The 27299-nt window shown below is 41.7% G+C and overlaps 1 protein-coding gene across 3 annotated transcripts in view; it reads right to left on the bottom strand.

Annotated features, from left to right (window-relative positions):
- Window positions 1-27299, bottom strand: part of LOC117821375 (helicase ARIP4-like) — a 123150-nt gene that overhangs the window by 15515 nt on the left and 80336 nt on the right. The window contains exons 1-4 of one of the 3 annotated variants that reach the window (XM_034695587.1): window positions 26892-27238; window positions 3231-3474; window positions 1753-1886; window positions 1379-1546 (exon numbers count right to left, since the gene is read on the bottom strand). In XM_034695587.1, coding sequence (XP_034551478.1) covers window positions 1379-1546; window positions 1753-1886; window positions 3231-3474; window positions 26892-26925 — 580 coding nt within the window. In that variant the 5' untranslated portion in view covers window positions 26926-27238. Of the gene's footprint in view, window positions 1-1378; window positions 1547-1752; window positions 1887-3230; window positions 3475-26116; window positions 26265-26891; window positions 27239-27299 lie in introns of those variants that run through there. The other 2 variants (XM_034695589.1, XM_034695586.1) reach the window with 2 other exon arrangements.

The raw sequence follows: 27299 nt of genomic DNA, 5'->3' as shown, positions 1-27299 counted from the left end.
ATATGTATTTAAATATATTTCTTTAAACGTTGGCTGGATGGAAAAGTGCAAACATCAATAGTTCTTTCAGGGATAGTTATAACTTCAGTTTGTTAAATTAAAATGTATTGCTGCAGCTTTTTAAACCTGATTCAGTGAGGAGTGGAAAGAGCACTGAACTACTCTACTGAAGTAAAAGTAAAGTTACTTCAATGACATTTGACTTGAATGTAAAAAAAAACTACCAGTCTGTGTATCTTCTCAAAGTTAAAGTCATTCTAAATGAACTTAAAGTGTTAAGTGTACTTCAAAATATTTACATATTCATATATTTAATTTATTTATAAAAGTTTATTTTATTTTTTCATTATATATCTGAACGGTGCTGTAATCTAAAAACTGAAGCCAGCCATGATGCTGAGTCAGACATCAGGAAAATGAACCATGAACATAATGTGAAAACTCCTGAACTGATTCTCAATTTCCAAAACAGGAACTCAAATTTGGAGTAGTGTCTAAATGTCTGACATGAGACAGAGAGCTCTTCACACGTTGTCCTGAAGCTCACGTCGTGCTGTTTCGGCATTTGAAGAATCAGCTGCTGGTGTATTTCAGGCTCACCTAGTGCTGCTGAACATACAGCTGGATGATGAGTCAGAAATAAACTTCACAGCTCTGTGTTCCTATCTGCTTTCATGACCCCCACTGCAGCGTTCTGACACACTGGCCCACTTACGCAGAGGTCAAAGGTCGAACCGGGCTGGAGAAGTTCAATGCCGGGCAGGTCTTTTGAACTCCTCGGGCATTGTTGGCTGATTCAAATACAGCACGGTTAACGACAAATGAGCTGTGCTATATTTTGTTTGGGGTATTTTACATCAGCTGCAGATTCTGGGATGCTTTGATTTAAAGAGGGATTTAAAGCAGAGCATTATGTGCAGCAGAAAATGACGAGTAAGCTTCTCCAATCTTGATTCAGATTTTCAACGTTTCTTTATATTTACGGCACATGATAGAAACACTTACTGCAGTCTGATCCTTCTGTACTCTCTTGCTCTTAAGGCCTCACTGACATCCTTTAACACATTTTGGTCAGATTATTTGACTGTTTTCACCTTTGAAATAATCTCACAAGCAGAACTAGAAAGTAAAGATGCTCAGTCATTTCATAAATAAAGCAAACACAATAAAAGAAGTCATGGTAATGACAACAGAGTGAGTTTAAAACATCCACCATTCTGAATGTCCTGTTTTTAAAATGGTTTTTTGGGCAGTTCCCTTTTGGAACAATGGCAAAAAGGTTTCAGATAATATTAAATTATCTGTATCTGTGTGTGTGTGTGTGTGTGTGTGTGTGTGTGTGTGTGTGTGTGTGTGTGTGTGTGTGTGTGTGTCTCACCTGTTTTGAGTGAGTGCTGAGTGGTAGCTGATGTGGGTACATCGGTTTTGGTGTCGTCCTCGATGCTTGCAGTGCTGCTGCAGTCTGAGCTGATCACTTCCTGCTGGACTGACTTCACTTGTTGCTGTGATGATGCTGATGCTGAGGTCACGTGCTCTGTCACGTTATCTGGAGAGAAATGAGATGAAGAGAGTGAGGAGAAAACAACAAAGACAAGAAGACAGATAGGAATGAAGACGGAGTTAAATAAAACATCCTGTCCACATGTGTGCAGGTTGTGTTTGGTGTTAGTGGTGGTGTTGCATGGTGTTGCAGGCTGATATGATAAACTCATGTTGGAGAGTCAGTATTTGTCAAGTGTTTCATGCTCTTACCACTTGTGTATTCAGGCAGCAGTGGTAAGGGGAAATCCTGCTTTCGCTTCAGCTCCAGCCGTCGTCTCCTCTCTAACTCATCCTGCTGGGCGGCTTTGGTCACTGCCTCCAACTGATGCTCCCTCAGTAACTTCCTACACACAAAGACATAAAAACCACATCAGTATAATCATAGTAATGCCTTTTTACAATCGAGAAAATGACACCGCTTTTATTTTCCTCACAAGAATATGAATCAACTGGCAAACATTTGCTTCCTGCACCCCATTAATTACTATTTGTTTAACATCTACTCAAATGATTCTCATGTTATGAAAGGAGTGAATCACTAAATCCTGAACGCACAAAGATTTACCCTCTAATTCTCTGCTTTAATTGCAAAATCCCTCTTTGATTCAGTCGAAGCACTGTCATCAGTTTACAGGTTTCACGGCAGACTACAGTTAGCTAACGGTACCTGATCTGCTAGCGGCAAATGTATGGAGTTAGCGGCTCACGCTGTGAATTTAGCGCGACATTTAGCGGCATGAAAGTGCAATTATTTTCTTTAAAGTTGGTTAAAACAAGGCGACAGCTAACAAGAGGAGTGCATAACAGACTTTAATTCACTTTTGAATGGAAAAATTGCTCCAAATGAATGCTAACATTGCTAATTGTTACAAGTGTTTAAGTGTTAGCGCCAGTGTTAATCTTGGCGGCTGTTAGATTTAGTCTTAGTCTTTAGACGATAATGTTAGTTTTAGTCACATTCAAGTCTTTTCAAGTCTTTTTATAGTTTTAGTCGCCAAAACACAAAAAATGTTAGTCTTTGATTTTTGCTGAAACATTTTCTCTCTTTAAATAATTCATGTAGTCGATCAGAGACCTAATCAGACTTTGTAAAGTTACAGACAAACCTTTAAAAGACTAAACTCCCCCTATATAATTACAACACACTTAGTCAGAGTTTGCATCTGTGGCACATATTGAAGTAACTTTATGTAAAGGCAGCAGCATATTTGAGGTGGAGCTCAGAGCCGGAGGAATGCAGCTGCACATGCAGAACGCTGAAGTTTAATCACTGACAGATTTTAATCCGTAATTGGCCGGTGCTTTAAGTCTTCAAAATGAGAGTGAAATCAGAGAGACAGAGCGCCAAAAGAGACACAGCAGGAAGGCGATAAGACCCAGCCAACAATGACCATTATTAGAAAACGGTGTTGAATAAGAGTGAATGGTGGTTTACTTAGAAACATAATCAGGGGATTGTGGGTAATCCCTTTTATCTCATGGTTGACTGGTTTCTATTTGCAAAGCATTTAATCACTTTCTTAAATCCAGCTTGAATGACTGATTGATGAAAGAAACTTTGCATATGATTTGATTCTGTTTGTAGGAACATTGCATTATGTTTCATCTTTAATACACAGTAAACTCTGGGTTTCATTAACTCTGTGCTGCATCCTAATCTCACGGGCTTTGGCGTTAGGGTGTAGTACCTGATGTTGCGCCTCATGTGTGCTGGTTTGGAGCTCCTCTTCTTGGTTCCTGTCAGGGTGGAGGGAGGGGAGGGGCTATGGCTGGCCGGCCTGGATCGGGGTCTGGATGCGGCCTGGGAGGGAGGAGGGTGGGCTGGCGTCTCCCCCGAAGGTGAGGTAGATGGGGGAGGGGTGCACTGCCATGCAGCCGAGTCGCCTCCCTGAGCTTCATTCTCGGAGCTGAAGGGGGCGCTGTGGGACTGGTCTGTGTGACAAAAACAGAAAGAGGATGTGTCAAGAAGACATCAGGAAGTTGTACCTTTTCTAAAGTGAAATAAAACTCCAAAAATTCATCCCAGCGCTGTGAAAGTGTTTGATGTTAAAGCTTAATATGCTCAGCAATCACAAAAGGAAGATGTATCTCTTGCAGGTGACATTGGGGACAAATACCATTTCCAAAAACATAAGGTGCATTTGGACCAAGAGTTCCAGGGTCTTTTAGCCCCCAGAACTACTTTACCCTGCACTAAAAGGTTCCTGTGCCCCCATTGTTGTCTGCATTTCGACCGCGGGCTGAAGTCTCGAGTAGATTGTGTAAATCAGTCCAGTGACGTATGAAGAAAAATAAAGTAAAAGCACTACACCACCAGACCAGTAGAGGGCAGTAAAACAAAGAGGAATGCCATCCATCACAGATGACACCATAGAAGCAGACGGACAGGCAGGTATCATTATGAGCAACACAACAGTTAGCCTGTTAGCATGAAGAGACTCAGCTGGTCTGTTTTAGATGGTGCTATATTTCATCACAGATGGATTCACTGAATCAACACGTGAGAGGAGATAAGCGCGAGTAGCAAAGACGTTTCAACACGGCTTTAAAATCCTTTTGAACTCAAAAAGCCGTGGCAGAGATCGGCCGGTGTTTTGGTTTAAACAGCGACCCTGTTAACTGGAGACTCTCAGCCGGATGCATCCCTCATAAACGTCTTTAGACGATCATTAAATATCTGATGAGGATATTTTGAAATCTTAATAAAAACTAAACTAGTTTGCATTCTCAGGAACTCCCTCTGTGTTTCAACAGCTGTGTAAACTCCACAAACACTGACACGTTCAGCTGAAGGTCTCCGGTTTACAAGGTCACTTTTAAAACCGGAACACCGGGAGAGACGCATTCACGGTGGGCTGAGAGAAGACTACTGTTACAAGCTGCTAAATCAAGAGAATCACAGCTTCTTCTTTTGAAAAGTACACACACATACAAAAAAGATAGAACAAATAAAAACTAATGAAAGAAAGAGAAATCAAGTGAATCACAGATGTGTGTGATGTTATTGTGGACGGAGGGAGGAATAAAAACACTGAGGTTAATCTACCAATCAGACACATTCAGTATTGCAGGCCCTGCCCCCTGAAAGTCCAGAGACCTTTGAAAAGTACTACCCCCCTAGCAGGGTTTTTTTTAGGGGAGATTATCTACCCCTGAACTAAATTTAGACCCCAGGTCCTCCGGTCAAAACGCACGTAGTTCCGGGGTAAAGTCCCTCCGGTTGAAAAACGTCTTTAACTTAACAGCTAACTATCTTCCACTCAGTGCAGGAGAATGTCTGTTGTATGTCTTTTTTCAGGTTGAAGGAGCAAATAATGCTGACAGGAAACTTATTAAAGAAAAGTTCTTCAAGTTCTGTTTTTTTCTCACCTCTGGTTGTTTTATGTTCCTCTAGTTTGTTTTAATTTTGTTGCTCCCCTGCGGACCAAGCACTTTATCAGTCAGTCTTCCCACTGATGATCTTGTTTGCTTTCGGAGTTCTTAAAGAGGCATCAGTATTGATTTCAGCCTGTTACATAACCAGTTAAAAACTCCTCACAGGAACTTCAACTATCTTATTTTCTTTCTTACATTATATTATCAACTGATGTCTGAGAAAAGTCTACTTTGTGATGAAATCCCCCTGCTCTTCCCGCTCTAAGAAATGAGTCTGCATCAGGTGTTGTACAGAAATAAGCATCCATTAAACTCATCAGTTAAACCCTCCTGCCAAATCAAGGACAGGCTGCGTCATTCAAATAATATAGTTTGCCATCTCACCTTCTCTAACAGCTCTGAGCACCGATTACACGCCAAGTCTGGAACCTAATCATTTAACTGTGTGTAAATAGGAAGACGTAAATCAAATAAATGAATCATTAATTGATGCGAACAATCCCAAGTCAGACATTCGGATCCTCCCCAAGCTGATGTAGCCCGCATCATCACAGTGTGACTCTTCCATTATGTCACCATGACTGCTCAGTTCTGTGCTAGTAAACAGATCTCAGGCCATGTTTAGATGGGTTTGCCAGAGGTGTGGATGAGACACTCCCTCCAATGAAGACTTCACAGGACAGACATTTGGCTGAGTGCATGCACTTTTACAGGTGGCACCACTTGAGTCATTAACTTACCTAATAAAAAACATAAACATTTGAGTCCTGTTTCACTTCATGACTACTTTGCAATGTGACTTTAAAGTGCAAACCACCATCCTTTTTTAAGACGGCAAAACAACCCAAATAAAGCTGCCGTCTAGAAAAACAGATCCTTGGTCCACCAAAGCACAGACTCAGTCTTTTCCAGCATTAAGAAGTCCAACACTGCGAGTTATTTATGTAGGATCAAAATGTCTTAAAGGATCTGTTGAAAATGTTTTAAAACCTTATCCCCAAACTCCTGAAGCAGCTCTTGCCCTTGTACGTCTTTGTTTTTCAAAAATGCTGCCTCGCTCTGCTCTTGTCTGTTCTTTCGTTTGAAACTTCATCCAAACAGGACTCATTTCAGCCTTGCTGGATTTAAGTTTCAACACAGCAACATTTGCAAAACAACAGGAAGAAGGTTACTCTCATTCTGAGCCAATATGAAATCATGAAAACTTTGCAATACGGCATAATTTAACTCAGCTGTTTGCTCTTCTCTATTCTTTAATCTGATCCTAAACTTCATACTAGCTCTCTCTCTCTCTTTCATCAACCCTCAATCTGCTTGTATTTCACTTTCACCTTTTTTCTTCTTCTTCTCTCCTCCTCCTCCTCTCTCAGTTGTTCTGGCAGAGACACACTGAACCAGATCTGAGGCTTATGTAAGAGCTGGATCATAAATATGGACGGCTTATGAAACACAAGACAGGACACAAACAGGGACACACACACAAACTCACACATCAGTACGCACACACACTTTCCAAAGGACAAGTGTTCAGTAAGAGTATAAATGAACACACACACACACACACACACACACACACACACACACACACACACACACACACACACACACACACACACACACAAGTGTAGTTCTGTCCAGCTAACAATCGGCCGGGACAAACAAGCCGACACACACGATGTCTAATTTCATAACACACAAAGACATGCAAACAAGGCATGTTCACACCATGACACCTGGCAAACCCAGGCTTCAGTTTCCCACGTTATGTGAATACACTCACACACACACACACACACTATCATGCACATAGACGGACACACATCCCAACATAATGGAGCATGGAGGATGGTGATGAGCTCACTGCCAGTTGAAAAACAACTTACATAAAACGCCCCTTCAGTCCATCGACGCGATAACAAACTTCTTGATGTGGCTACTGATGACACCAGCCAGTCTCAGCGGTTAGTGTGTGATTGTGTGTTATGCTAAGCTGTTTTTAAAGTAGCATTTAAACATAACTATCATGCATTATGGTGATGTCAAGTAGGAAGACAGAAGAGTCAATTTGGTACAATTATTCAAATCACTAGCATACCTGGAATTATTGAATCCTTAAACATCCCCCTAGGCTAAATCTCATGCACAAGCTTCAACAAAGACACCCCGACCAGTCTGATTCTCCTCGTTTGTTGAGATGAATGATGAAGGTTTGGTTTGGTCAGTATCCTGAAGTGTTTCCCAATGAGGCCTGAGTCTTGGACTATGAAAGACCACAACTTTCCACTTAATATCTAATACCTATTCACAGTCCTCACTGTGGATGAACCTGATTTCGTTGATGGCCTTAGTTTGGCTACAAGTAATATTAGTAATATCAGCATTTGTGGGGGTATAATGTCTGTTAGCTAAGAATCAATTAACTGTCAAACACTGACGTCTAAAGCTGTACTTTGAGTTTGGAGCCATATGTCAGCATGCTAACACCCAAAACAGTGAACAGAACGTCCCTTATAGCTGCTAAATATAAGCTTGTTAGCGTTATCATAGTGCATGTTAGCGTAGGGGTGAGTATTGCCAAGAACCTCGTAGTACGATACGCATCACAATACTTGGGTCACGATGTGATAGTATCACGATATATATATATTGTGATGTATTGTGATATTCTACACAGTAAACTAAGAAAAAGTAGGGATGGTGTAAATGTAAGTCACACAATATTACTCAAAATTGAAAGAACAAATTAAGTCAAAACTATTTGATTGAAAAAAACTTCTCCACTTTATTGTTTTTTGAAATACTGAAGTTGTATTTTAGTTCCAAGTCAGCTAAAATGTGAATTTGTATTATTACAAAAATATCGACATTAAGAGTTGAAATATCAATATCACATTGGAGGTCAAAGTATCGTGATATGTTGCTGTATTGATATTTTTTCACACCTCTATGTTAGCGTAATCCTCAAGTGGACACTCCAGGAACTGCAGTTTGACACTTGACCTACACAGAGCAATGAAACCTTGAGACGACTTTGACCACTGACTTCTCAGGAAAATGAAAGCTCGTTTGTGAAGTTTCTCAGAGTAAATAAAGAACATCTTGTAAACTGTATTTATTGCTTTGGTGGTTATTTTAGTGTCCCAAAGCTGGACCCAAGCCTGCAACTATAATAAACTCTGTTTCTTCAAACTCCAGCTGCCAGACAGGACAATATTTCTATTTAAGTATGACATGTAATCACTTTCCAATGATTAGACATAATCCAAAGCAGACCGTGAGTGCTTAGTTTTCAGTGTGTGCAGAACTGAAGCACATTTCATCTGTTTGGAGTTAACAGCACAACGAGAAGAACTCCACACTTCTTCTTCTTCTGTTGACTTCAATCAAAAGGAAAAAACAGGAAGTACAAACACAGAACTTCCTGTACATGCAGTGATTGCTTTTTCCAGGAATGGGCTAACAGGTTGTTTATGTGGAAGATCAATGAAAAAGCCGTCATACAGCTGGATGCAGGTTTGATGATTCATGCAGAGATAAGAGCGGCAAAACAAGGCGTCCTTTCAGCGTAAAGATGTCCCAAAATAACACCCGTCTCCCCATTTTACCCCTGCTCCCTCAAACTCCACCTTACAGAACAGTTATATAACCATTCCTGAAATGCACACAGCCTAAACATCACCACACACACACCCTCACACACACACACACACACACACAAAGAGAGCACTTACTGCAGACACAGAGCGGGCAGATAGGAAAGGAAAGAGAAGAAGGGAGAGCTGAGAGATAAAAGAGAGGTCATCGTTTAAAGAGGCCGAGAGAGATCCACTTCTGAGTCAGAGGGAAAACACACACACACAAAAATATAGGGGACACACACAAACAAGCTCACAGATGTAGATTCTGGGAACCAGGACTTGTTTCTTAGCACGGGTCAAGAGGACAACGAGTCAAAGAATTATTCATGATAGAGAGATACAGAGAGAGAGAGAGAGAGAGGGATAGTAGAGAGAGAGAGAGAGAGAGAGAGGGCGACTGGCAGGGCATTATGAAATATGTTACCAAATCTGATTTTATAAGCTGTTAGACACACCTTGTGCTAACATCCGGTGTCCGACATGCACACGCCCCCTGAATTCTAAATTAGTTAGCTGATCCAAGATGTTGCTGCCAAATGTTTGAAATAGAATTTATTTTCACCAGAAAAAAGTCATAATTTAAGAGTCGCCTTATGTCCTGATTCATTTTTAATAAAAAAACTGGCAGATGGATGTTCTCACTTTAGTTTTGGCATGCTAAATTTACAAGAGAAGGTTTTTATCTCATGACTTCTTTTTGAAACTGAACTCAGGGAACATTAATGGGACAGGGATGGAGCAGGACAGCCAAGGGTCCATACATTTGACAAACACTTTAAATGTAAACTGGGAAGCTGTCATTGTTTGTATCGGAAAGGGAAGCTGAAGAGAGACGGGAAATGTTGGGAGCAGAGAGTGAGGGGTGGCATGCAGCAGGAGACCGGGAGTCGAGGTACAGTATGCTCAGCTCAAACTAAGCACCCGAACCAGACTCACTGTCTGTTCTAGAGGAGTCGAAGTCCTGTTGTTTGTGAGAGCAGCTGGAAGAGGAGTGTCACTGTCAGGCTGCTTTTATGTTGTTGGCCCGGTTTCATGTGAAATGATTAACTATTGACGGCCCGCCTGCAGCAAAGCCACGCATTATTTCAAAAAGAGGGAAGAAAAAAAACCCTGAAATACATTTCACAGGAAGAAGCTGCCTCCAGCGGGGGAACTTTTATGAGCATTTCCAGAGTTTCTGACACAACTTAGACCAACTTATTCATCCAAAAATAACAAACAGATTAATTGATTATGAAAATGACTGTTATGTGTTCAATTACAGCTAAACTGATTAAGCTGAGACCAAATGTGAGGTCAAGTTTTTACATCACATCGGGGAGACTGTGGCGTCAGTCGCTTATGTAACGTTTGTAACTCGGGAAAACATGATGGCATTCAGCCAATCACTCGCTTCTGTTCCACTTCTTTAAAAGGAACTACATTTAGAGGGAAATCAGGCGAAAAGAGGAAAAAACAGGCTGCAAAACAAGTTTCATAACCTCCAGAGTGCACACAATCAGTTTCTGTGCGTTTCTATCCTCCCATCCGGTCGCTGTTATATCAATGAGCTTTCTCAGGTGGTCACAGGATTATACCAAACTTTAAAAAATGAGAGGAAGCCTCGGGATAAAGTCAGATATGAGTTTTAAAAGTGAACAGAAGCTAAGTAAGCAGCTGTAAGTGTGTTCACCCAGCTGTTTGGGCGATCTCACAAACACACACACACACACACCGATAGACTTACAGATTCATGCCCACAGGCGTTCAAACACCTCTGGGAGAGCCTCACCGCATCATGGCCAGACAGTAGGGACAGGTTACACAACACATACTCACATAAATGCACAAAATACATTATATAACTAATGAGTCATTGGTATTCTCCTGTGAGGATCTGAGACTGAAACCTGCCCTGAATCCGGCTAAACAAATAAACACACAAGTTTTGGGTGCTGTCAGAAACCAAAGTCTGACACAAGAATGGCAGCGCTCCAATGGAAATGTCACACAGGTAAAAGGTGAGTTATTAGCTGTGTGATAACAGACACACTCTCACACACATATTAAATTACCTGTCATCACTATCACTAACAAGGCTGGCAGGAAGCCTGGGGAATTTACAATCTTTCAGGAGGGCAGAGACGGAGGAACATCAAACTACTCTTCACATTAAGAGATGTTTTATAATTCTCAAACTTTGGCACCCTTCAGCGTTAGTTCAGGAGGTCAAGTTTGGCCTACAGAACATCAGCTGCCGGTAACACCAGCCCCTATCAGCTCAGCTGATCACATCTATGCTTCTAACTGGTAAATAGTAAAGATGGCCGTTCTATTTAAACTGATTTAGCCTGCCTTCTCTTGCTGCTCCCCCTGCAACCTGCGACCCACCTTCACCCCGGCTCCTCCTTTAATACTGTGTCTGATCTATCCTCACTGATGCTCGCTCTGTACTGTCACTGAGTGGTCTTTGCTGCTACTGCTCTCCCTGCCTTGGTTTTTCATGTATGCACATGAAAGAGGGGAGGTGTGTTCTCCCCACCTCAGGCTTTGCCCTTCCACGTGAGCACATGGACGGGCAGGGAGCTCACAGGACAGAGCCATGCAACCAAATATAACTTATTGCGTGTAAATAGTTAATTAATCTGGTCCTGACTGAATTTTCATCTTGACAAATATATCTAGGATAAATTGATTTACATTATAACAACAAACAAGTCTATACTGGGAGCTCCCTGCCCTTCCACATGCATACTGGGAATGCCAGGGAGCTCCCAAGGACAGAGCTATACTGCAAAATATAACTTGAATACGTCTTTTGAAGAGATTGGTCCCGACTGAATTTTCATCTTGACAGATATATCTAAGTCTAAGTCTATACTTGTGATTTTTGAATATTTTGTTGGATTGAGATGTCCGCTATTAGCAAAATCTAAATATCAAATATTTCTGTTCATATTGCCAAATTGTTTAGACATTTACTGAAATATAGGAATCTGTTGACCTCATCAGTAAGTGTTATTGAAACTGTCCTTTGACCTCAACTTTACACTTGTATCTTTAACCTTGTGATCATGTAATATCTGCAGAAACCTACAGTTATTTGAAACTCTGTTACTATACTTATAAGTGTTTAGAATTGTTCTACACATTTGAATAGTCTCAAATGTAAGGGATAATGTATGGTTAGCAGGTTGTTTTGGGAAAAAGAATCCCGACAGGTTCAGACAAGACCCCCGTGTGAAGTGGAGGGGTCTTAAAATAGTTTTAAAAATAGTCCCAGTGATTCCTGGTCAGTTATCATTCCATGGTGATGGATTCTTCTCTGCCTGGAAGCTAACAGTTTCCCCTCACCTTACAGTCTATGGTGTCAACAAGCAGAAGTTTAATGTGTCTGAACTCTTTTCTGTGGATTGATTTGACATGATGTGTGATCAGTTTGTCTCTGGTGTTGCTCATGTTAGTGAAAGTTAATAACCACTGTCAAGGGGTTTTGACCAATCAGAATCGAGGATCTTACACAACCAGAAGATCAGTAAGACAGCCGGGTAATATACATCTTTGTTACTGCCAGTATGAATTTAGGATGACCAAAGTAGCTTTCTTTGTATAGAGTGTAAAAACAAGATGTATTTAAATGTTAACTGAAGCCATCTGAGGTAACTGTGTTTCTTAAATCACAAATTAAAGCCAGTCTTTCTGCTTCCCTGAAAACTGGGGGGCCTTTGGCTGCAAAACTGAAGCAACAAGTTTTAACCAAAGCGCTTGCAGGCCTTTCTCTTGGCTTGTCAAACTTTCAGAACTTATCTTACAGAGAGGAACGTGGAAGCCTCTCATTAAGATAACCTCTATTGTGCTTGACAACAATGGAGGTGTTATCTTTAGGCGGGGAATTAAAGTTGGAGTTTGAGAGCAGTTTGTTGAGATGTCAAACACAAACACTCGCGACTTGTGAGGAGATGATACGCAGCTAAACGACTGTAGCATGTGAGCAGTGATATGACATAAGGTCGTCTGCAGCTGAACTCTCTGCCCTCTGAGTGGAGCCGGTGAGATACCACCGTGTGTCTTGATGGGAAGCTGAATCATCACGGAGTAAACAGCAACCGCAGATACATTTCTAAGTCATTAATTTGTTCTGTTGGACGTGCCCTGCAGTTTGAAGACCTGCTGCGCTGCACAAAAACAGCACAACATGTACCCGAGATATACGCAGCTCCAAAGAATGTGAGGCCATCGCCAAATAAATCATGGTTAGTGTATTTGTGTGTGTGTGTGTGTGTGTGTGTGTGTGTGTGTGTGTGTGTGTGTGTGTGTGTGTGTGTGTCAGAAGGGGGGGAGTGATGCGGGGAAATGTCTGCTGAAACCACAAGGTTATATAACCACATCTACGTATATGTTAAGAGTTAAGTTATATAACATCTTGCACTGCCCTGAAAAGCACAACACCGCAACCATGCAACCGCACAGTGTGTGTGTGTGTGTGTGTGTGTGTGTGTGTGTGTGTGTGTGTGTGAGTGTTTCTAATCAGAGGAAGAAGTGTGTCAGTGTTATAGAGGGAGGAGGGAGAGGAAGAGAGAGACATGGAAGGATCAAAAACTCAAATAAAGAAGGTATAAAAACATAATTTCTACACACATCCCTCTGTGACCTAACATCTTTTGTTTCTTCAACCCTCCCTGGATCATTTCCAAACTTTAAACCGACCTCCTGGCTCTGACACAAACATATAAGTCAGTAAATGACAGTTTCCTGACAGCACTTAGTTTACTTGTAGCCTTCATATGCCGCTTTTCAAAGAAAAAGGAACTGGTCTGGAACAGATGGGTGACCGTCTGCCCTCCAGCTCTTAACACAAGTAAAGATTATAATCTGTACAGTCATTCACTAACATTTTTCCTAGATGTCTTCATTGGTTACTTTAACAGACTGTGACGGAACAAAGTGTGACTAATCCTCTGCAGTCTTTTTTTTTTTAGAGCTGTGAGCCACAAACAAATCGGAGTCTGGCTAGTTGTTTAGTGCTTCTAGGACTACTTCACTGAATTACTGCTAATTAATGCTAAAGCTAACTACCAAAGCTGCGTCCCTGCTTACTTTTTAAAGCTTTACATTTTGTGCAAAACGTTGAATCGCACATGAATGATAGAAAAAGGAATCTGCATTAAATCTTCATGAGGTGGTGCAGTCCGCTCAGCTTTGGTTTGCTAATTGTTGTAACCCCTTCGTCTCAGACACTGTCACAGAGGCGTGACTCTTGCCAAAGTGTGTATTTGTTGTGGATCAAATTAATGGAATAACGTTTTTGGTGATGTTTTGATTTGCAGCGACGTAAAACTATTAACTGTAACGTAACAAAGACAAAACTTTGCTAACTCTGCTTTATTAGCGTTAGCTTACAAAAGGTGTCATCGTCTCATTCCCGGTGTCATGATGTGTTCTCCTGTGTCCAAATGAATGTCTGAATAACGTGAGTGTGCTCAGGGTTTAGCTCCTCTGTCCTCAGAGTCCTGGTTGATCTGACTTGCTAGTTTTAGTGACTTTAAAATGTGTTCTTTTAATCTATTTAAATGTGTTATTGTTGACCGTTGTAATGATTATTTTAATAATAATTTAATACTTTATTTATGTCAAACTTTTCAATACAGGTAACAAAGTGCTTCACAGTGGGCAATAAAAACAACAAGAAGTCCAAAGCAAAATTAAATAAAAACTTAAAACATACAAACTTATAAAACAGACCCTTATAAAAGCTTTCCTGTAAAGATGTATCTTGAGTAATGATATAAAACACGGGACTGACTGCAGGTCTGATCTCCTCTGGCAGGCTGTTCCAGAGTGAAGGAGCCCTGACTGAGAAAGACCTGTCCCCTTTAGTTCTCAGTCGGGTCCTTGGAACAACTAGCAGAGCACTGCCAGAGGATCTCAGACTGTGACCAGGTTCACACGGGGATTAAAGCTCAGAGATATAGAGAGGGGCAAGTCCATGTTGTGCTTTAAAAGTCAATAACATAATCTTAAAATCCATCCTAAAATCAACAGGCAGCCAGTGCAGAGGAGCTGAAATAATGTCTTATGTGAAGTGATTTAAATTGCTTTATTGCTGTAATGTGCTATGTGGCCTAGCGGTCTGAGCGTGCCCCATGTACAGAGGCTAGAATCCTGGTCTCAGAGGTCGCTGGTTCAACACCAGGCCTCCTCCCTTTGCTGCTCCTCTCTCTACTCTGCATGTTTCCTGTCTCTCTCCTGTCCTTTCAATAAAAGTCAAAAATGCCCCAAAAACATAACATAACATAAACAATCCTTAAAAAACGTTCGTCTTTTTGCTAACCTGCTCCAGTATCAGACAAGGGGGCAAAGGAACTCCTCTAAACTAAAAGAACTCCTCCTGTTTGATAACTTACGTCTCACTGACAAACTCTACCAGAAACATCGACACAACATCGTGACTCAAACTCAGGCTCTGACACTCAGTCTGAAGAAAGAAATCACCAATCTTATTCCTGATAATCTCATTTTCCTATCTAGGTCACTAAGAGGCTTCAGCATAAGAGGGACACTGTTTAAAATCAAAATCTCCTTAAGGGGCCTTCAAGTCGAGGGCCAAGAAGCTAATCGACAGGACACTGTCTAATTAGAGAGCCAGAGTCGGTCCAATTCGACCGAGGCAGTTTCAGGGCTGGTTTTGGAGCCGGCGCTCAATGGAGAACCAGTTTTTCGTGTTTTGACTGCTAGTGAACCGGCTCCCGGCTGGGAAAACCAGTTCCAAAGCGGCTGCAACTCTTTGCTGGTCTTGAACTGCGAACCGCTTAAATCAGGGGCGAGGCACAGGGGACGGGGTTGCAGTGATCAAAAAACACAAACCAAACATGTTTCCTCCATCGTCCTGAAGTGAAAAATCAAAGAGACTAATGGATTCCAAGGCACAGCAGTGGTCGGCCGAGGAGACAAGCTGCCCTTGTCCACGATTGTTGTTGTTGTGAGGGAAAGGTCGCGCTAGCGCTGCTGGGAAAATTGCTCATTTAGATCTGACGTCATGACGTGCCTCTTCCACGGGCTCGAGCGGGCTGAAAATAAACGGGCGCCGTGTTGGTTCGCGAGTTCAACCGGCTCCGAACCAGCGTGAGCACCAGCCCAGAAATACAACCCGGTTCACGTTGGTCAAAAAGAGGTATCAGAGCGAACGAATCACTGAGCAGGAAGATCGGACCGGGAGCAGGAAGTGACTAACCTGCTTTGAAGATGATGTGTCACTTTAAGGGTTCAAAAACTGTTCAACTCTGAAGACAGAAACGACCGGTCTCCAGGAAACAACAACCTGCTGTGAGCAAAGCCTGGTGTTGGATATTCAGCAGCTTTTAGCAGACCACGTACCTGCACCAGTTTCATCTGCATGCAGAAGGTTTGAGTTCAGACGACTTACATTACACATACATAAACAGCCACTCAGGAAACATGAGGTCCTGAGTGCTTGACCTACATACCAGGTCCATCTTGTCACTCAGCCATACTGCAAACACACAGCTGAGCTCAAACACACCAAACCACTGAACCAAGGAGCCGCTGTGTGCAGGTGTTTGAGTGTTTCAGTCTCTTAATCTTCAAACTTTCCTCTGCTCTCTTCCGCTCGTCCTCGTGACTCACTGAGCTCAACGCTGAAAAGAAGTTACATAAAAGGAACAAATCAAAAGTGTCTGAGGCCTGACCTCTGTCCTCGTCCTTGCTGTCCACTTCCACTTGCTGTCCACGTAAGGAGATTATGGATGACGGCGGATATTTACTACTACGTGGTGGAGAATCCTCCACGTCACACACACACACACACACACACACACACACACACACACACACACACACACACACACACACACACACACACACACACACACACACACACACACACACACACACACACACACACACACACACACACACACAGACACAGGGAGGACACACTGGTTATCCAACATGGAGCAGGGATTCCAGGAAGTAGACAGGAAATAGAGGGATACAGAATGAAAGCTGACAGAGTAGCAGACTGGGTCATCTAATCATTTCAACAAAGGAAAGTTAAGCTGGGCTTTACAGGCAGAAGAAGAAAAATGAATCAATTTTGTGGCCTTTCCACCCAGAGCCTGAGCGGTTCCTATTCTCTGCTCGTTATTCAACGTGTTCTCCAAACATGAAAAGACTTGCGTAACTTCTGTCTTTTGAAAGGCCAGCGATAGGGCAGCTTTTGTTGGAAACCAAAAGTCTGAGGGGGAAACGGCAGGACTGAAATCAGAGTTTCTGATTAGGTAATCATTTCTAAATGACTGTATCAACCTCTGTTGTTTCATAAGCATGGTGGCACTGATATCATCTCGGAAGCGTATTGAATAACGGCTGAGAAAATGATCTCTATCTCTGAATTCCAGCAGGTCACGGCTGGATTTTAGAGGAACAGACATTTGAGTTTATAAGATAAATCCTTTAACTTCCATTGTTCTAGTTTTGACAAGAAAAACAAACCTGACTCAAACTATGTTAAACTATGTGGAATATAAATGACAGAAAAAAAGATGTTAGGAATACTTCATCCACCAGAACTGAGAGTGGTAAACATGAGCGAAATGATCCATAGCTGATTTCATCCGTCCGTTTCAGAGAGGGACCTCATAAGGTGAACTTTGAGGTCAGCATGGTTTCGCAAGAGAAAACAAAGCTTACATAAAAGTTTCAGGAAGTGTTTTTGTAAGTGTTTACATAATGCTTCCAAGACAAGCGGCGTGACAGTTGTTCAAAATAACAGCCTGGCTGGATAGTCAGAATCTATTGATCGCACCTCTGAGCCCTGCTCTTTGATTTTACTCTTCCTCGTCTCTCCGCTGTGTTCGGACATGTTTCTGTCCCTTCCTTCTACTTTTCCTCCTCTCACTCTTTCATCACATCCTACTTCTTCCTCCCCTAACCACTTTTCCTTTTCCTCATTCCTCCTCCGCTCCCTGTCTTTCTTAATCTGCCTGTTTCTATCTCCATCCTCCTCCTCCTCCTCTTCCTCCTCAACTATCTACAAGTACTGTTTTGTGTTTCCTTCCCTCCCCTCCTCTTCATTCATCTTCAGTCCTCCTGTCATATTATTAAGCCCCCCCCCCCCCTCTTTCTCCCCTCAGGTCTCACATCTCCCACTTCTACCTGTAGTCGCCCTCCTTTTCTTTCTTTCCAGGTGCGTGTTGGAGCATGCTGGCTGGCCGATGTGTCCCAAGTCTTACATAATCTTCCCTCCATGTGCGGTTATAAAACACAGAACAATGTCTCAGAGGGCAGAGGGACCTTGAGACATTCGGTATACGGCGTCATTACGAGGTGTAATTTCATCCGTCTGACCGATTCAGTGTTCACGGGCAGTTTGGGACGTCTTTTATAACACGCACTTTGGTCCAGGAGGGACACGGATCAAGTCTTTATCTTACAAAAACACTTCAGGCTCTGCTGGAAACTAAAGTATGATGGACAGAGATGTTTTTGTATGTTACTGAAAGTGTCTGGAAATGTCTTTTATTTATAAAAGTGCAAATGTGTAGACATTTAATCAATAATTCAGATTTGTTTCCATCAAACTCTATCCAAAAAAAGAGACAACAGCTGATTAAAATGGGGACAAATAAGTATGGGGCTCCGTTTGTAAAGTTGTGCACAACAATTCTCCACATTTAGCTCCAAAATGTCATAAAAATGTAGAGTCACTTTTTTATCACATTTAGAGGAATATTTGTGATCTTCAAAATATATGTATTTTTAAATATTACGTTAAAATCACTGTTAAATAAAATGCTAAATATAAATCTAAATGTTAAATGTCTAATCGAAATGTTAAATATAAATCTAAATGTTAAATGTCTAATCTGAATGTTAAATATAAATATAAAATATAAATATAATTCTTAATGTTAAATCTAAGTGTTAAATATAAATCTAAATGTTAAAAGTTAAATCTAAATGTTAAATATAAATACAAATGTTAAATCTAATTGTTAAATGTTAATTCTTAATGTTAAATCTAAGTGTTAAATATAAATCTAAATGTTAAAAGTTAAATCTAAATGTTAAATATAAATATAAATACAAATGTAAAATCTAATTGTTAAAAGTTAAATCTTAATGTTAAATATAAATATAAATGTTAAATCTAATTGTTAAATGTTAAATCTTAATGCTAAATGTTAAATCTAAATGTTAAATATAAATCTAAATGTTAAATCTAATTGTTAAATGTTAAATCTTAATGTTAAATGTTAAATCTAAATGTTAAATATAAATCTAAATGTTAAATCTAATTGTTAAATGTTAAATCTTAATGTTAAATGTTAAATCTAAATGTTAAATCTAAATCTAAATGTTAAATCTAAATGTTAAATGTTAAATCTAAATGTTAAATGTAAAATCTAAATGTTGCTCTATATCCTTAATATTTAGCTAATATGTAAATTCACACTGCCGCCTAACAGAAATACCAAAGCTTCATAAAGTGATGCAGACTTAGCAACAGCAACTTAGCTTGTCCGTTCCATAGACTGGGTCAGTTCTGTCTCTGAGCGTTGAGATATCTCTTTAACAAAGCCCCATAAATAAGTGCTAATTTTAGAAGTAAACATTTAGAAAAAGTTGAATACTAGGAAGTTATTTTTTATAATATTTAGATAAACAGCAACAATCATCTCAAAGCTCAGATAAATGAAGGGACAAACATGGCAAACAAACGCTCAGGATCAGAGAAGCCTGATTTTATCCGACACTAAGTGACCTGACTCTGAGTGTTTGTGTTCAAATGTCAAAAAGGGTCAGAGAGCAAAGGAACAAAGAGCGAGGGCGAACACAGCGCTGGATGAGAAGGTGTTAATGAGATCAGTAGGTTGTGTCAAGAGCCCAGGTCCATCATTCTTACACTCATTTTTAGATACACCTCCATGTGACAGAAGAGGCTGCAGCACACAATCGGATGACCTGCTTTACACACACACACACACACACACACACACACACACACACACACACACACACCACACACACACACACACACACACACACACAAGTCTGAGTTGTACTCAGACAGAAAGTTGCTCTCCAACAGACAGACAGGCCACCGACGCTGAGGCTGGTCGGACGAGGGGGGACGCTTATGTAACAGCTGCCTCTGGCTGTTACACAACCAGCATGTTCACAAGTACCTCACACCCTGTACGCGCACACACACACACACACACACACACACACACACACACACACACACACACACACACACACACACACACACACACACACACACACACACACACAAAGATGTGCCGCATCACAGACACATTCGCTGGAGCCGGCAGACCCAGACGAACACAGTGACATTTACAGAACATCTAGACTTCCAGACGCAGATACTCACAGACGTACAGAGACACATATGCAGAGCTGAGTTTGTCAGCCCGTGAAAGTTACATGTGTATGTGTGACAGTGTGTGTGGGTGTGTGTGTTGTCAGGATTTCCACCCCTCTCCTGCTGTTCAGCAGAGTTCACAGTGTTCTCATACTTTTACGACTGTTTCTGAAACGCAGAGATAAGAGAAATTCTGGTGAGTGGACAGAAAGACGGACGGGCCTCTTCACGCTGATTGTATCCTCTGATAAGACTTCATGACCCACAGAAACTTACTCCTCTTTAAAGGCTGGAAACCAATATTCTCACAGTTGTTTTTCAGAGTCAATCTGAGTGAGCAGAATCAGTATCAGGGTAAAAAACAAGGGATTAGAATAACTGTGATTACACTGAGTTTAAAAAGAGACTGTGGGACAACATCTGTGTGACTGACTCATAGCTGAGCTTTTCACTTCACTTAAGATATGAAACTTTCAGTTTCTGGAGTTAAGTAACAGTTTCTGGACACGAGTTGGGGACTTCAAATACCGCATCAAGATTCAGTTTCTCACTTTCAAGGCCATCAACAACCGAGCTCCTCAGGACCTCATTGAGCTCCTCCATAACAAAACACCCACCCGTAGTCTCAGGTCCTCCTCTTCCACCCAACTCACCCTCCCACCTGCTCTCTTGACCACCATGGGGTGGAGAGCCTTCTGGAACTCTCTGCCCCTGGACTTACAAAATTCCACCTCTCCCACCACCTTCAGATCTGCCTCAAAACTCACCTTTTCCACCGAGCCTACTCGCTTTACTCTGTTTTATTGGACTGGAATGATTTCACTTTCTCTTTCATCATGACTACACTTTCATTTCTCCAGTGTTGCATTGTTATTCTGTTGTATTTATGTATTCATTTACCGTTGAGTGTTGTTTTTTACTGTTGGTATGTTGTAAGGTGACCTTGAGCGTCCAGAAAGGCGCCTCTAAATAAAATGTATCATTATTATTATTACTTTCTGGAGGTTTAAGTGTCCTGGGACAGAAGTTGCACACGGCAGGTTTACAGTTTTTGAAATGGACGTCTAACAGGACAGACTGAGGCTGCAGGTTGGACCGACGTATAGGCTAAACTTTCAGCTGACGTAAGCCTGTCATTTGAAAAGCTCCAGATGTTAGAATAATAATCAGAGTCAGTCCTCGTCCACCATGAAAGAGGAGAGGAAAAAGAAGCCTTGGCAGAGGTAAAGAAAGAAGGCAAACTCAAGAAGAACCACGCTCATGAATTAATGTTTAATCTGCAGACCATAAATCACACCGCCACGCCTTTTTGTTTCAACTCATCACCACGTCTGCCGGGCTGAGCTGAGGAGAAACCTCCCGAGGATCAGAAATACAGACCCAGACCGCAAGAAAAGAGAGAAGAAAGAAGAGAAAGAAGAGAGAGAAGAGAAGAGCCAAACCAGAGGAGAAACAGTGGTTTCCTTTCCAAGACAAACCAAGATTTAACTGTGTTACATAACTCGCCTCGAGAAAGACAAAATCAAGAAGATTAATGCAACGCACACACACACACACACACACACACACACACACACACACACCTCTCTTATGTAACCGACTGGCCTGAATGAGTTATTAAGGCGGCGTTATTAGAGCGAGGCAGGTGAGTTATGAAACCCTCCTGCAGAGCCGCGGTGAGAGGAGAACGCCACGAAAAATGAACGGAGAGAAAGAAGGAGAAGAAAGGGAGGATGAGAGGGAGACTGTGTGTGAGAAGTGGAGAGAGAGAGAGAGAGAGAGAGAGTGAGAAAGAGAAAGTTGAGGCGAGGTGGAACACTCTGTTTGTAGGCCAGTGTGTCACCGCTGCAGAGGGAGGCAGAGGGAGGAAGAGGAGGAAGAGGAGGGAGGAAGAGGAGGAGAGAACACACACACACACACACACACACACACACACACACACACACACACACACACACACACACACACACAGTGCACTTTAACGCGTGTGGTTGTGTTTTTAGTTCACATTGGAGTCGCGTAATCAATGAATCATTCTCTTTGTCTGATGATGGATGTTTAAGTTCTGACAGCTGAGAGAGTCCGTTGATGTGAGCATGCTCAGAATGTGTCGTCACTCAGCCTGAAGGCGTCACACGCTTCATTAAACTTCACATAAACACACGAGCATGTTCAGATCTAACTTTGGCACCACTTTCCTTGAACTCAAGGTTTTGTGTTCTTCATAGCGTGATGCTCAGGTCTGATAAACACCTGAGGTTGACGCTTTACCAACACGATCTCAGTAACTTCTCTCCCACTTTAAGTTTGACAGCATGCATAGGAAGCTTATATTCAAACCATAGGCTGTATAAATAACGACGTAGGCTCCGTGACGTCACCCATCTGTTTTTGAAGCGCTGTTTTGAAGCCGATCATGAGTGGGAGCCATACTGAAATGCTGAACTCAACCAAACTTCTGTCAAGCTAGTGTGAGGTAAAGAGGCGGGCTTTGACCTCCTCGCTAACAGCTACAGGGTACCTGCCTGTTAATTAAGTCAGCTGTGCCTCTCATAATCTTAATATCTTCAAAATTACCGCGCCATTAAAAAATTCATACCCGTACAGTGTGTGCCGATAGAGAAATGAACTATCCAGACTACACTCATTTTTTGAACCAGGCTGTAAACATGTTTATTTCTGCTGTAAAGATCGTCTTCTTTGAATTGGTGTGTATGTGGTTTCTGATACTTCTGCAGCCAGCCTCAAGTGGACACTCAATGAACTGCAGTTTTTAACACTTCAGCATTGGCTTCAATTCTCGTGGCCGGAGGTAACCACTTGATTTAAACATTAAACCCCTCATGGGATCACATTTAACTGATAATCAGGTTTTACTGGAACAAAGGCTCCACACACACTGCGTAACAAAGGTGCTGCTTGTGACTGGGTTTGGTCTCAATGTGAAATACTGTGAGTAGTTCTGGCTCGGGCTGGACGCTGCTCTCATGATGTTCACTCTCTGATCACAAGACTCCTGAAACGTATGACTGTATGGATCCTATAACACCAACACATATCTCAGTTGAAAAAAGGAGCTTGTGCCCTTTAAGAGCGTCTGTTTGAAGTGTCCCTGGAATATAACTTTAAATGTGCTGCCGCTGGCTCTTAAATTAATTTCTTTTGATTTAGAGAAGCTATTTTATCTTATGTGTCATGATCAGAGTATAAAACACAGGGATTGTAATAAAGACAAATAAGTTACAATGATATCTAATCTTTTGGGGATCTGTAAATGTGCATCTACAGTTAGGGCTGGGTGATAATTCGACAACGATAATTATTGTGATATAATTTTTCTCAATATAAATATGACAAATGTGTGATAAACGCGCATTTGAAGCAGCATCACAAAAAACAACATGAGCATTTTCGCAAGCTACCTCTGTGAGTCCACTATTGAACGTAAGAACAATCCTTTACATCACTGGAGAGCAGGCTGAGTTATTATCTGAGGGTTAGCAGTGTTAGCTTGGTCTCTACCTGCAGCAGGTGTGCTTTATCAACCAGCTCTCTCACCTCCATGCATCCGTCTCATCTTCATTGATGATTTTTGCCCTCCAGTGTGCGTTAGTGACAAAGACACAACCGGGGGACGTCTGTTTAATATTTGATGTTTGATGTTTTTGCCGCTCTCACTGTAAAAAGCTCTGTGTCTACAGCTTGATTCAATCCAGTTTTGTGAAACATCAGACACATTCAGTAAGTTTGGATCAACTCCTTGTCATCAAAGATGCAGATGCATTTGAGAGTGCCGTGAACTGTCTGTCAAGTGCCTCTGTCACTGCAAGGTGCATTCAGGGACCGCCGTAAAAGTGCAATACAGCCCTTATATTGTGTCCATGGCATTTTAATTTGAATCAAAAGAATCAAAATACCTTCATAGTGGTCACATCAAGAATGTTTTCTTTTTACTTTTTAGCAGTGAGAGGCTGAATCATTTAACTTCAGATATTCCACAAAAGTGTTTTATTTATTGTTCTCTGTTTGAATAATATCACTGGATCAAGCCTTTTCTAACATTCCATACTACAGAATAAGTAATACAAGTATGTATGATTCATGCTGATATTGGATCGGATCGATATCGGTATCCGCTAATACTCAAGGCTGCAATATCAGTATGGTATTGGAAGTGAAAAAGTTGAATCGGGACACCCCTAAACACAGCTGAAACGAGCGACAGTGACACTGACGAAAACTCAAAAACTACCAGGTCAAAGCAGAGTCGTAAGTCTGACACTGAGTTGACTCTGAGTTAACTATTAACTTCATTAAATATACTTTCAGGATGTGGGTAAATAAAATCTTACATTAAAGACCTGCTTCCTGTTAGCACCGTCAGAAATGATGGATTCAAGAAGTTCATCAGAAACTAAATCCAGATACAAACTAACAAACTGTCTTCAACTTTCACTCAGGAGCAAAAATCTGACTTTACATTTAAATAAAATAATGATTTGATATTTATCAGGATAATTATCAATATCTACTGAGATGAAAAATGTTATCATGATATCATCTTTTTCAATATCTCCCAGCTCTATCTACAGTCCTGATGGTCACGAGGAATAAGAAGGAGAAGAAGAGGAAGCAGACAGAGGATGGGATGCGGGAACAAAGTGAAAGGCACGGTGCAGCGGGTACATGGAAAAAAAACACTGACAAAGTGAACCTGAAGGATGGAAATGTACATTTAAGGAGAACAAAGAAAGCAGCCTCAGATCTTACAGGGGGGGTTGGGGGGGTTGGGTGGTATTTCACAAAGTGCACATTAGGGAAGTGGGAATATGAGACATGTGGCTGAACCAACGAAGCCTACATCCTCCATCCCTCTGCTCTGATAGCAGCCAGACTACATGTGCTCCTGGCTCTGAATGCAGACCTCGCTTCAGGACAGAGCTGGACAGGTTGTTCCTGACCGGCGTGCGGGGACTGATCACAATCTCACAGCTTGAATCAACGCGGTTAACTCCTTCCTGCTTCATTGTGTCACAGAGGAGCTGCTGCTGTAACACTGACTCACTTCTCTTCTCCTTACAATGAGCACCTCGTCACTGACGGACACACTGTACTCATGAGGAGATGTGTGAGATAAAAACCACACACACACACACACACACACACACACACACACACACACAATCAGTACAATAGATTTGAGTGAGAACAGTGTGTTCCTTTAGCCCTTTAACTATCTACATGCCATGTTTGCAGCAGTGACAAGGCGTCTAGTGTCTCTTTTCACAGCCAGCCAAACACAGGGAGCCATCCTAAGAATCACAGGCATGCAGACGTTAGTTAGAGTCCAAAAAGGATCGCTGTGAGCGCTTTGCTAAATAAGAGTACACACACAGCGAGAGGCGGAGGCAGCGGAACATTGTGCACCCCGAGCAAATCCAGATCAAATGAGGACATGTTTTCACAGCAGAGAAAATTCTCAATCCTCCACAGATCAGAGTTACTGAACAATAAACCGCAGATAATATCCAGAAGATCTTTCTTGGAAGTCTGCAAATATTGAAAGACAGTGTTTTCCTGTTAGGTTTTTGGCTCACAGATGAATCAGATTAAAGTGATAGGAACATTAAGGGGAGGAAAACTTCATAATAAGACAGTTTCTGACTCTACTGGAGCACATTATGAAACATTAAGAAACATTAAGTGTACTAATTGTTGACTTAAATCTGGGCGTGTTCAGCTCTGTATGCTGCTGGGTCATTTCAGGTAATGAAACAGGAAAACTGCACATTATAGAAACACAAACAGGACACCTTTTAAGGAAAAACTATAACCAGTGTGAAGGCGTGTTTAATCTTCTGAAGGTTTGCAGCTCTGAGTCTTTTGGAGGAGTTAGAACATTCAGTCCAAGTGAACCTAAATAGCCTAATCTGAGAGACTCCGGTTTGGGAGATTAAGCACAGATGTCTGGGTTAGATATGTGGCTGTGAAATCCTCTGAATGGAAACTTAAAGTTGGCATCACTTCACTCAAACTAAGGTTAAAAATCCACATTAGAGACAATCAGCCCTTCAAAATAAGACTTGCTCTGTAAATAAAACCTGCACAGTCTCCTTGTGTCTTTACTTCCTGCCATTATTATAACATGAAATGAATTTAAAGAAAGTTTCCTCACATCTTTCTCTGTCGTTCATCCAGACAGTGTGCAGACTGCGGCGCGCTCTGTCCCCCTAACCCACTGGTCTGCTGAACCATATGTTTTCCTGCCTCCACATGCTCACACATCCAGCATGGCCACAGTCTGCCTGCACTAACCAATCAAGCAGCGGCATTGGTTTAGGTAACCCTAGAAACAGCCAATGAGAGCGCGGCTCGTGAGACAACAACAGGGGAGAGAGAGAGAGAGGGAGAGAGAGATAGAGAGAGAGAGAGAGAGATAGAGAGAGAGAGAGGCGGCGGTGCAGGCGCAGTGGAGACACCGGCTGACTGAGAGGAAATATTAAATATCAATATGATGATTTTTTTTCAAGTATTACGGAAAGGAGAGAAAATGTAGTGAGAGGAAAGAAAGAAAAGAAAGAATGAAAAGAGAGAAAGAAAGACAGAGCAAGCTTCGGTCATTATGGATCCAGTGTTACACAACACTGTTAAGTAACTTAGTTTGCATCAATCAACACATACAGCACATTTTAAACATTCCCATCATCATTATTTCCCCTGATTTGTATCTGAAAGCTCTTCTTCACCTCCATTTCTCCTCTTTTCTTTCATTATTCTGCTTTTCATCAGTCAGGAAGCTGCAGACTAACTTCTCTGCAGTCTGCCTCTCAACACATCATCTCTATCATCTCTGCATCATCTCTACTTTCTTCTTCTTCTGCTATATTCAAATGAACCCCTCTTTATATTAGGGATTGACCTGTCTGTCCACCTTTGATGATGTCACGTACCTGCAAATGACTCTGATTCGTCCAGGAGAAGCATAATTATCAAAGACAAGTGAAGAAGAAGAAGTGGTGCTGGTCCTCAGTCCTGTCCTCTGCTTCCTCTGCTTCTCTAACTCTCTGACTGACTCCTCTTCAAGCAGGAGAAACTGTAAAAAGAAGGTGTATTTGTCCTCCTCACAGCCGTGTGTTACACTCAGCTGCTCTGTATTCTACTGCCTCAGTGACTGACTGACTCACTGACTACTGGCTGACTGCTCTGTGTGCTCCTCTCCAGTCAGAGGCAGTGTGAATGTGCAGCAGAGGCAGAGCAGGGGAGCTGGCAGCTCACACACTTACATAACCTTCATGCTGGAGCCGGGGCCCGCTGAGGGGGGACTCTGACGGACGATTACCTTTCAGTCCCGCCTCTTA

This window comes from Notolabrus celidotus, chromosome 11, assembly GCF_009762535.1.
Source record: "Notolabrus celidotus isolate fNotCel1 chromosome 11, fNotCel1.pri, whole genome shotgun sequence".
Taxonomy (NCBI): Eukaryota; Metazoa; Chordata; class Actinopteri; order Labriformes; family Labridae; genus Notolabrus; species Notolabrus celidotus.
The sequence above is the reverse complement of the archived record's forward strand: the minus strand, read 5'-3'. Positions and strand labels throughout refer to the sequence as shown.